At 60.6% G+C, this 11,229-nt stretch overlaps 2 protein-coding genes across 3 annotated transcripts in view; one reads left to right on the plus strand and one right to left on the minus strand.

The window, feature by feature from the left end:
• CSF1R (colony stimulating factor 1 receptor) overlaps positions 1-7,388 on the plus strand; it is a 31,118-nt gene extending 23,730 nt beyond the window's left edge. The window contains exons 10-20 of the mRNA XM_045284712.1: positions 238-364; positions 492-596; positions 976-1,086; positions 1,675-1,837; positions 3,753-3,844; positions 3,924-4,021; positions 4,731-4,853; positions 4,947-5,058; positions 5,835-5,934; positions 6,379-6,487; positions 6,565-7,388. Of these exons, the coding sequence (XP_045140647.1) occupies positions 238-364; positions 492-596; positions 976-1,086; positions 1,675-1,837; positions 3,753-3,844; positions 3,924-4,021; positions 4,731-4,853; positions 4,947-5,058; positions 5,835-5,934; positions 6,379-6,487; positions 6,565-6,693 (1,269 nt within the window). The 3' untranslated portion in view covers positions 6,694-7,388. The remainder of the gene's footprint in view (positions 1-237; positions 365-491; positions 597-975; positions 1,087-1,674; positions 1,838-3,752; positions 3,845-3,923; positions 4,022-4,730; positions 4,854-4,946; positions 5,059-5,834; positions 5,935-6,378; positions 6,488-6,564) is intronic.
• Positions 7,389-8,230: 842 nt separating this feature from the next.
• Positions 8,231-11,229, minus strand: part of HMGXB3 (HMG-box containing 3) — a 52,256-nt gene continuing 49,257 nt past the window's right edge. For both annotated transcript variants that reach the window (XM_004697084.2, XM_045284626.1), the window contains 2 exons: positions 9,560-9,769; positions 8,231-8,782 (listed from right to left, as the gene is read on the minus strand). In XM_004697084.2, the coding sequence (XP_004697141.1) occupies positions 8,321-8,782; positions 9,560-9,769 (672 nt within the window). In that variant the 3' untranslated portion in view covers positions 8,231-8,320. The remainder of the gene's footprint in view (positions 8,783-9,559; positions 9,770-11,229) is intronic.

An 11,229-nucleotide genomic window follows, 5' to 3' on the forward strand; every position in this document is an offset into this window, starting at 1 on the left:
ACACACACACACACACACACACACACACACACACACGAGACTTGGAGAGCGACTGGCACACAGTGTGGAGAGTCAGCGCTGGGACCGGGTCCTTGTGGAGTGTCCGTGAGAACCTTTCACCACACGCTAGGCTGCTCCCAGCCTTTTCCAGGCCCGGGACACGGGGCTGCCCCAGCCCGGCTCCAGGACCCCGGGGCCAGCCCTGGCTGACACACAGCTCCTGCCTCTGCCTCGCAGAAGCCCAAGTACCAGGTGCGCTGGAAGATCATCGAGAGCTGTGAGGGCAACAGCTACACCTTCATCGACCCCACCCAGCTGCCCTACAACCAGAAGTGGGAGTTTCCCCGGAACAAGCTGCAGTTTGGTAAGCAGGATGGCCGCGCTCGCTCCGCCCTCCCTCCCTGACCCAGGGACAGTGGGTGTGCAGGGGACCTGTGGGCTCTTAGAGGCCCTTTGGGGTCCAGCAACCTAAGGAGCCTGTGTTGTGGCAGGTAAGACTCTCGGCGCTGGCGCCTTTGGGAAGGTGGTGGAGGCCACGGCCTTTGGTCTGGGCAAGGAAGACGCCGTCCTCAAGGTGGCTGTGAAGATGCTGAAGTGTGAGTCGAGGGAAGAGACTCGGGCAGTTTCGAGGAGGGGGCGGGGGGTGAATCTGACTTGTCTCCAAGAGGCTCTGCCCCATTTTCTGCCTGTCCAGAGCCTGAGGGAGGGTCCAGGTTGGAGCTGAGCTGCCTTCTTGGCGTCTCTGACGAGTCCCAGGCTCCTGCTCCTACGGAAGCCTGGACCCGCCTTTACATGTGGAGGGCTTCACGGACCAGGGTCTGGTCACAGCTTGGCTTCCTGTTTCCAAGGGCAGCTCAGTGACAGGCCATTTCTCTCTCTGTCCCAACCGTGTGTCCATTCCTGCCCCCTCTCTGGCCTCTGGTGTCCCCTGCTCCCTCCCTCACACCTCTGGCCTCCGTCTGGTTCTCCCCACAGCCACCGCACATGCCGACGAGAAGGAGGCCCTCATGTCAGAACTGAAGATCATGAGCCACCTGGGCCAGCACGAGAACATCGTCAACCTTCTGGGGGCCTGCACCCACGGGGGTGCGTGGCCCTGGCCAGGGGCCTTGGGGTGCGGGAGAGCCTGGGCCACCTTTCCCACCTTCCCCAGCCCCTCCCAGCACCCGGCCTTGGTGTCCCGTACCTCCCTGGGCAAGACTCTCCCACCAGCACTTGCCGGCAGCACTGTGGTGTTCACCAGTGGTTCCCAGGTGCCAGTGCGCATCAAACGCCACCCGCTGTAGAGGGAGATCCAAGGGCCCGGGAGTCTGGTTCTGTGTGCCTGGCGCCCCCACCCAGGTGCATGGAGGTGGCCAGGACTTGCCAGGATGCCACAGCCACCCCCTACCCTCCTCTCCTCTGACAGTTCTGCCCTCGGACTTCCTTGGGGAAGGGGTTCCTGGGCTACCATACTTCTGAAGTTCTGCTTTGGCCAGACGGGTGGGGCGGGGCAGGTGAAGGAAGCACACAGATTGGAGCAACCTGCCCACAGTCAGGATTGGAACTCAGGTCTCTTGAGCTCAGTTCAGGGCACCGACACCCTCCCTGGGCTTATGTTCCTGTTCAGCTGGGGCTGGGGGACAAGAGGTGTGCTCACCGCCCGCCCCCACCCTGCGCTCTCTGCTGCCCTAGGCCCTGTCCTGGTCATCACTGAGTACTGTTGCTACGGTGACCTCCTCAACTTCCTGCGCCGCAAGGCTGAGGCCATGCTGGGGCCCAGCCCGAGCCCAGCCCTGGACCCCGATGGCAGCACTGGTTACAAGAACATCCACCTGGAGAAGAAATACATCCGCAGGTAGTGCCCTGGCCGGGGACAGGCTGGGAGGTGTGCCCCCAAGCCAGCTCAGGCTTGTCGTACTGCTGAATTCCATCTCCCACAAATATCTGCGCACCAGTGTTGTGCCCGGAGTTTAGAGGCAGAGGGGCCGTGCACGCTCTGGGGTGGTGCGTACTAGGGATTCTGATCCCCTGCGCCCAAGGGCGGGCGGCACTCCTCCAGAATGTGTCTGAGCAGGCCACCGTCTTTCTCCCGAGGGTTTGAACCACGGAGCTTTCCAGTACTAGCCAAGCACTTACCACTGCACTGCCACCTGTGTCTGTGGACGATCAGATGGGCAGGCAGAGGGCCTTACCACCTGTCGCTCCTCGACACAGGCCATGGGAGGGCTGCAGGGCACCGTCTTGCTATGGAGAGACGGCGCAGAGTTTGGAGCCTGCTGGGGGCGCGGGGAGCAGATGGCGGCATCAGCTGTGTGGCTGTGCTCAAGTCCCCTGCCCACCTGGCTGTGGCCTTCCGTACTGCTGCGAGCCCTGGAAACCACCAGGGCCACATGCGGAACTGGCTAGAGTGGGAAGTGGCCAGTTGTGTGTCACCCACGAGTCAGAGCCTGGGCTGGAACCCGGCCCTGGACACCGTGCTCGGAGGGCTCAGACTTGGGTCTTTTTGAGGCCTCCTCTGGGAGGCTGCTGAGGTCCAGAGAGGTTGGCACCGGCGGGCTCTGCACAAGGGCCCCCTATCCTGCCACTGTCGCTGCCAGGTGTGCACAGGCAAGAGGGGAAGGAGGCCTTTCTCTCCATCCAGTGTCTTGAAAAACAGGGACCCGGCAGGTGTGCTTCCTCTTCCATGTCTCTGCCTCCCCTCCGTGAGGCCAGCTCAGGGCCGATCGAAGCCAAGCAAGAACCAAAGAAAAGCATTCAGTTCTAGCGTGGAACCTACAGGTGGGGAGATCGGGTGGGGCACTGTCAAGGTCAGACAGCATGTGACCCAATCCTGTCAGTGGGATCCCCGGCTACCAGGGAGGGGAGGGCTATGCCACGGTCAGACCCGACACAAAGCACAGGGCTCTCTGGAAACAAGGGGTGCCTGTTGTGCAGGAGGACATCTGCGTGGCAGGGGGAGACGTGCAGACACGTGTCAGAATACAAGTTGTTCACGCAGTGCCTTAGACTCGGCTCTGGCTCCTGGAAACCGTCTACTCACAACAAAACCCAACACGCTGCCCATTGCCGCAGCCTCCCTCAAGCCAGCTCCGTGAAGGCCTTCCTCACCTTCGCCTGGAGCAGCGCTCCTCAAACCCTATGCGGGGTGAAGCCTCGGCTGGGGGCCGGGCGGCCTGTTGAGCCAGTGCTGCAGGACAAGACCCCTGTTCGGGGCTCACAGACACGCGATGACACAGAGCAGCAGTCGCTGTGCCTGCCAGCAGCATCAGGACACTGGAAATGCAAACAGCGGGGCTTTGCGTCTGGTGGCTTGGGAACGGGCACTGAGCAGCTCTGATGGCAGGGGTGAGAACCCAGGTCTAGACGAGAGGCACCCAAAGGGGCCCCAGGGTATGCTCAAAGCCCTGCGGGGCTGTGAACGGGGCATGGGGCCTTCTCTGTGGTCCTGGATTCAGTGAGCACAGCTGCTGGGGTCGGGGTGCACATCTAACACTGGGGTGACCCCACTTGAGGCACAGCCCTCCTTCGGCCCCAGGTCTCTGGTCTCTGAGAGTATAGCAAGGTGGCTTTGTAATGGGCAGAGCCGCTCAAAGACGGCACTGGGTGGAAGCACCACAGGGGCTGGCCGAGACCCATCAACGATGACTTAGCCTGCGGCAGAGGCCGCTGTCAGACAGGGCTGCTCAAGGTGAAAGGCGGGGCGGGGCCCCAGGCTGAGCTGGGAAGTGCAGCGGTGGGCACTGACCCAGCCCTGGGCCTCTCTGATGTAGGGACAGCGGCTTCTCCAGTCAGGGTTTAGACACCTATGTGGAAATGAGGCCCGTCTCCACTTCCTCTTCAAATGACTCTTTCTCAGAATCAGGTAAGGAGGTGCCACGGTGAGGGAGGGAGGGAGGGAGGGGTGTGCCGTGTGGTGCGGGCCTGAAGCTCCTCCCCCACAGACCTGGACAAGGAGAGCAGGCGGCAGCTGGAGCTCGGAGACCTGCTCCACTTCTCCAGCCAAGTGGCCCAGGGCATGGCCTTCCTCGCTTCCAAGAACGTGAGTCAGAACTGGTCCCCACGTGGGGCGGCCACCCAGCCCTTGCTGTAGGGAGGCTGAACCCACACCTGCGTCCACGGCTGGAGAGCAGGGATGGGAGCAGAGGGCAGCAGTGGGCTTTAGGGGTGAGGCAGCCCAGGGTTCCTTCAGGGGAGGGCCGGAGCCCCTCAGCAGCGTCTCATCCTGACCCACAGTACAGGTTTTATTCATTCGCTTGCTCTCAAAAGCACTTGGCCTGTAAAGACTTTTATTGGCTGGGAGAGCCTGGGTCTCTCCCCAGCAACACTAAGCCCCTCTTGCTGACCCTGGGGATGACCTTGGACCGCCCCCATCCACACAGGACTTGATGCTGTGTAAACTATACCCAGCCCAGGAGCAGAACTGCTACCGTCACCCACACAGCACACTCGGGAGATCGGCACTCAGTGGTTGGCTCTGCCACTCGCTGTGTGACTGAGCAACTCTGAGCCTGTTTCTACATAGACAAACATGGGTATAGTCACACGGGCACAGGCGGAGGGAAGGGGCTGGGACAGAGAAAGGTCCTGAGGTGGCAGCTGCTCAATGCTTCCACTGCTTGGGGCGGGGGAAGAAGGGCAGGGCAGCTCCAGGTGGCTTCTAAGCATGTGCTAGCCAGGCAGGAGTGCAGGGAAAGAGCTCGAATTCTGCAGTGGGGTGCGCCCAGCCTAACCCCGTGGCTCTGTCACAGTGCATCCACCGAGACGTGGCGGCCCGCAATGTGCTGCTGACCAGTGGGCATGTGGCCAAGATTGGGGACTTCGGGCTGGCCAGGGACATCATGAGTGACTCCAACTACATTGTTAAGGGCAATGTGAGTGCTGGGAGTGGGTGGGCTGGGCTGGGCTGCACTGCGGAGGGGGTGGTGGGCTGGGACCTCCAGCTGACAGGGGGACTGTCTTGCCAGGCCCGCCTGCCTGTGAAGTGGATGGCTCCGGAGAGCATCTTTGACTGCGTCTACACAGTTCAGAGCGATGTCTGGTCCTACGGCATCCTGCTCTGGGAGATCTTCTCACTCGGTAAGCCGCAGGGCTCCCCCGGGCCTTGCACCGCATGGGGTGGGTAGTGAAGGGCTGGGCAGACCTTCCACGCTGACACGTGTCCCACGCCCTTCTGGACTCTCCCTGTACTTGAGTCCGCATGGGCAGCGTCTGCCCCAGGAGCACCACATCCCTCTTGGGACGCGGTCTGCTGTTGCTCTGTGCTGTCAGTTTCCCACTCGTGTCTGACGGGGTGGAACTGCCCCAAAGGTCATCTTTACAGGAACAGACTGCCCGGCCTTTCCTCCACAGAGCAGTGGGGTGGGTTCAAACGGCCAACTTTCAGCTGCCAACCAAGCATGTAACCACTGTGCCAGCAGGGCTCCTTAGCCTTACAGTTGTAGCTGGAATTACCCGATTACTGTCACAGAACTGTAAAGAACGTAGACACGGCAAATGCTGTGTATGTACTATGAAAAACAAAGCAAAACACCCTAACCCAAGGGGCCTCGACCTCACTATAGCCGCTTATTTAGAAAGAGAAAACAGATGTGGGACCATCCTCCGGCCTAGCGCGGGGTGCACTCACTGGTCCACTACCAGCCAGTCGGTGCCGGCACTCCGATGCACACTGCTGCGGCCTGTGCTCCAACAGCCCTGGGCGCAGCTCGTATGTGACTGGGGAGCTGCCATTCCTGCAGCACCACAGCTGGGGGGGCCCTAGGCCCTCTAGCTACACGGACACTTGTGGGCGAGGGGGCAGTGAGGGTGAGCTCTAGCTGGGGCCTCTCATGGGACGTCGTTGGCCTTTGCAGGGCTGAACCCCTACCCGGGCATCCTGGTGAACAGCAAGTTCTACAAACTGGTGAAGGACGGTTACCAAATGGCCCAGCCTGTGTTCGCCCCAAAGAATATGTGAGTGCAGGGGTCCCGGGGAGGGTGATGGCCCAGCTTTAGTGTTCCCCTGAGGGGGGTGGAAGGGGGTATGGCCCTGGTCTCCCCGCTCCAAGTGGTTCTGGGTGAGGCATCATCTCCCCCACAACGGGCTCTCTAAATAAGCCAGGGTGTGTCCACTGGCTACCTCAGGGGCCTGGGACAGAGAAGAGTTTTAACTGACAGGTGAAAAGGGAACTGTTAGCTCAGACCCTGACATTATTGTGACCCAACCAGGGCGCCCCTCTGAGCCTCTAACTGGCCACTCACTGCAGCCGCCTGCACCTCGCTCATCCCTGTGTCGATAAGCACTGGCTTCCAAGGGTTACGCGATGAACTGAGCGAGCTCATGCGGAGTTCCCTGTGGGACCTCTGCTGGGGTCAGAGGGTGGAGCACCTCTCAAGGGCACCTGGTCTTGTCTGCAGATACGGTATCATGCAGGCCTGCTGGGACTTGGAGCCCACCCGCAGACCCACTTTCCAGCAGATCTGCCTCCTCCTGCAGGAACAGGCCAAAGCAGATAGGAAAGAGCAGGTGAGTGGCCCCAGCCCCAGGCAGGGGTGGGAATGCAGGCCAGGGTCTGACCAGCTGCTGGCCTCTCTTGCCCTCAGGACTACACCAACCTGCCCAATGCCGGCAGCAGCGAGCTGGAGGGAAGCTCCAGTGAGCACCTGGCCTGCTGCGAGCAGGGGGAGAGCACCCAGCCGCTGCTGCAGCCCAACAACTACCAGTTCTGCTGAGGGGGCTGAGCGGAAGCACTGCCTCGCCTCGCTCCCCCACGCCCGGGCCACACGGGGAGCACATGCACTCTGCCCTTTGTCACGTCACACACAGCTTGCCCAGCCAGGAAACTCAGGAACGTGGACGTCCCACGTGGGGTGGGAGGTACCCACTTTTCTGGAGACTGGGCCATCACTGCCAGTAAGCGGCTGGGGGCAGAGCCCTTCAGCCCTTCACTACTTTTCTCAACGCTGCCAGTCTCCAGTGGGCTGTGTCAACTGGGCAACACCCAGCTCCTCTTAAGCTTGGTTCTCCTCCCAGGAACCCCCTTCCCTCCGCCCCTCATCTCATTGGTCTTATGCCTCACATGCTCTCAGGAGCCCCCAGGACTGGGACCAGGCCCCCCCTTGCCTGCCTGGAGGTTTGGGGCTGCCCTCAGCTCAGACTGTGGGGCCGGGGCAACGCTGTGAGAATCCAATGGCACCTCCTGCCTCTACCTGTCAGAGCCTTCACCTGCATCGCACCGGGTGGGATCTGGCCTGGCTGGGACGAGCCACATGGCAGCTACGTTAGGGCACTCTGCCCAGCACCGGCAGTCAGGGCAGAGAGCACAGGCACTTGGTGTGTGGCCGGCACACCAGACAAGGTGCCTCCCCCCAACTAACCACCATGCGGCGGGATGTCCCGCCAACATTAAACTAACAGCATTAACACAGCCGGCCCAGCTCTCTGGTTCTTGTGCCACCCCAGAGCCCCCTTCACTCAGCATACAGCCCCCCACACCATGACCAAGGAAGTGACACTTGCTTCACCCAAAGCAGATAATTTAATAAACTTTATTCTTGTCGGGGAGAGGGAGCGGGGAAAGCCACCGACTCCACTCCTCCTAATAAATTAAATATCACACGGCCAATTCCCGTGCCCCAAGCAAACCTTGGGCACTTGAGCCAGTCCCGCGGTTTCTGTGCGGCCCAGTCTGCTTCCCCTTCACAGAAGGGACTTTTCCGTACTGCTGCCTGCCGGAGTCATGACCACGGGCCATGCTCCATGAGGAGGCTGCAGGGAGAGGAGGGAGGAGATGCTCTTCCCCAAAGCCCGGGGCAGACAACAGTCTGGAAGGGTTGTGGCTGTCTCTCCTACCCCAGTGCTCTCTGGAGAAAACCATCCCAAGTGCCCAACAGAACTCCTAGAGCGACACAGGGCCCCCAAGGCAGCCGGCCAGGAACACGCGTGGCTGCAGGGCCCAGTGAGGAGAGAGACCCGTTCCCACCTGGCTGACACCCGGTGACCCCACCCTCACTCATCACAGGCCCCAGGGAGGCTCCACTGGCCACTCGCCTTTCCCTCGGCCTGCCTCCCCTTCTGCTGAACAGACTACACCCCCCACGTGCTCTCAGGCCGCTGAGGGGCTTCTTGGTGCCTCTACAGACCACCACCACCCCCAAGGGGTGGTGGGGTTCAGAACCCTGGGCCCCATTTTGCTCAGGAAATGGAAGCTCTTTGGTCAGTCCCAGCAGCCAGAGCCGTGGGCCGCCCACCCCCCACTCCCTCCCCCCCTCCCCCACTGATTTCCTGGCTAGATCTGTGTCAGGCAAGGCCCTCACTATGGCTTGAGAGGGATGGTTCGACCCTGTACGCCAGCCTAGCTCATTCTGCTGTGGCCACCTCGTCCTCACCCTCCTCCTCTGCCTCGGTCTTGATCTGCGCCACCCCGAGGCGGTACAGGGTGTCCCGGATGACCACCTCGCCAGGCTGGCAGCTCTGCACAATGTCGTGGATCTGCCGGTTGACAATCTCCCGGCTGGTGAGGAAGTCTATGAGGCGGTTGTAGAGGTAATAGTGGGTGGCATTGTCGAAGGCAACAGGCCGCTGGCGGACACAGCTTGGTTTGCTGTCTGAGATGGCAGCCAAGACGGTTGTGTAGGAAGCCAGCTCAGGGCACAGGGTCAGGGAGTGGTGCCCAGCACTGGGGTCGCCGGCACTGGGCTGAGTGCCTGCATGGACAATGCACCGCGTGGTCGTCTTGGTGACCGGGTGCTGGACGGAGTGCTCGGTCTCCGTCATGTCCACGGTATAGTGCTGGTCCAAGAGTTCCGGGCAAGACACACTCTAGAAGAGATGAAAAAGCCACTTGCACACGAGGCAACGACTGAGGCACAGCCTGTGTGGGGTGAGTGTCACTGCTGTGGGGTCGGTCAGCCCTGGTCCACGCCGCAGCTGCACTCTACTGTGTGTGCTGGGGCAAGCGGCCTCGCCCTCTCCTCCTCCCGTGCGAACAGGGAGAGTGACAGCGACTTCTACCGTCTGAGCCGATGTTCAATCCCTGGGACGTACCCAGTCAATTCAGGCCGGGGAAGGGGGAGAGACTGGTTCTGACAGAGCCTAAGCTGCCTCTCTGCAGTTCCCAGGAAAGGAACTCACCGAGCCATGGGGACAATGCTGCTGCCTCCAGGACAAAGCCAGCCAAGCCTTAATCTCCCATGACGCGCCCCTGCAGGGGGCTCACTCGGTCCTGCATCAACTTCCTGAGTGTCCCAGTCCTAATGTCTCTTCCAGCTAAGGGCAGCTGGCACCAGGGCACCAGGGCCTCTCTGGTCATACTACTGCCAGTACCACACATATCAAGGCACACGTGTTCCTTGACACACAGGCCCATTCCCCTCTTTGGGTCTTCGTTTCTCCATTTGACAGTTTTCCAGGTTTACACAGAAGGCATTTGCCTTCAGTATTTGGGAGATCTGATTGACCAGGGTTGTCAGTAAATGCCTGTGGAATAGGCTCAGTGCCAGAGCAACAAGACAAGACCCTGGAGGAGGAAAGGGCACAGGCACGCCCTCCCACAGAACCGAGGACGAGAGCGGGCCTGCCACAAGCCCGGGAACTCACCACAGGCGGCTCCGTGGGACTCGAGAAACAGCCCTGGTTCTGCCCCCACATCTGGTTGGCCAGCTCTGGGTAGCGCAGGTCAGCACACAGGGCCACTGGGGCAGCCATATCGACCACGTAGACAGGTGGCCAATGGCGAGAAGAGGCAAGCAGGTCCACATGGTCACGGGCACTCTCACCCCGCACAAGGTACTTTGAGCCACAGACCACCTGGGTGAGCGGGCGGGAAGGGAGGCACAGACGGGGTTACATGTGCATCTGCAGACAATCCTATTTGCTGGTGCCGGGTTTTGTGACTGAACCCACGGCCACCACCAGAGCCCACGGCACGGGGCTCCTCTCCTGCTTCAGGTGTCTCCGAGTGCTGCCAGCGCATATGAGGGAGGCACAGAGGCACTCAGAGGGCATCTGCACCAAAGGACCCCAACACATCGCTTACCAAGGCACCACCAGGTCCCACAGTTCCCAAGCCTAGCTGCACAGCACCCTTCCTAAAAGCTGGTTAAACATATGGATACCTGACAACCTACAGCTAGGGAATGACTAGGGTACGAGGTGCTGCTGGATGGAGGCCATTACCTAGCCTGCGACAGGGCACCGAGGCGTCACCAAGAACCCTGCCCAGCTCTAGCTCCATACACTGGTGCCTCTGGGTTGAGGACAGTGGTGGACGAGGGGCTTCAGGTGACCCAGGCAGTGAGGAGGGGTGAGAGGACATGGCATCAGAGGCGGGGCAGAAACAGACCAAGGTCTGCCCAGAGTTGGGCCCAGCAGTCCTTTTGGGGCCTGGACAGTGCACTGCAGGGTGTTTGTCAGCATCTCTGGCCTTGAATGCACCTTAGAGACACAGTGCCCAGCCCCTTCCTCCCAGTTGTGACAATCAAAGATGGCCCTGGGGAGCTGACTCAGCCTGGTGGAGACCCACTGGAATACACCCTTGGCTTCACCTCAGGAAAAGGGAGGGCTGTTTTGTGGTCATGTCTCGGATTAGAGGACCGCGATCTTCCTATGAGCATGCCAGCCTCTCTATTTCTCTTCATGGCGTGGCTTATTGTTCTCCTTGTGGCTGAGTTCAGGCTCCTAGAATCTTCTGCTGTTTCGTGGTCTCATTTCCTAGGATTCCCAGGCCCACCCAGTGGGCGCTCTTCAGTGGCCACATTTCACTACCCAGGATCTGGCACTCATCTGAAGGTATTTGTAAAGAACGTCACGTGCGGAGCCCTGGTGGCATAGTGGGTACGAGTTGGGCTATAATCTGCAAGTTCAGTGGTTAGAAGCCATCAGCCTTGGGAGAGACTCGGAAAGAGTTACATCTCAGGAACTCACAGGGGCAGTTCTACCATGTCCCATAGGGCCGCCACGAGTTGGCAACGACGGCAGTGAGGTTTGGTTTTTGTGGCATAGCAGCTGCCGGCACGGGGGGGAGGGGAGGGGGAGTGCAGTGCTGTTAACTGCCAGCCAGTTGGCCCTCTGCTCCTGGCTCCCCCAGATACAGCACAACCACTGCTGCCTGGTCCTGGGACATCCTGGCCCGGGTTCCCGATCGCACGGCTGTGATCCATAGGCCTTCCGTCGGCGGACTCTGAGAAGTAGACCACAAGGCCTTTCTGCCCACACTGGAAGCTCTGCGGAAACCTGTTTACCATCACCAGTCCTTCATGGGCCACTCA

Source organism: Echinops telfairi, unplaced genomic scaffold (genome assembly GCF_000313985.2).
Source record: "Echinops telfairi isolate 266 unplaced genomic scaffold, ASM31398v2 ScPeMD7_7469;HRSCAF=8507_0, whole genome shotgun sequence".
Classification (NCBI taxonomy): Eukaryota; Metazoa; Chordata; class Mammalia; order Afrosoricida; family Tenrecidae; genus Echinops; species Echinops telfairi.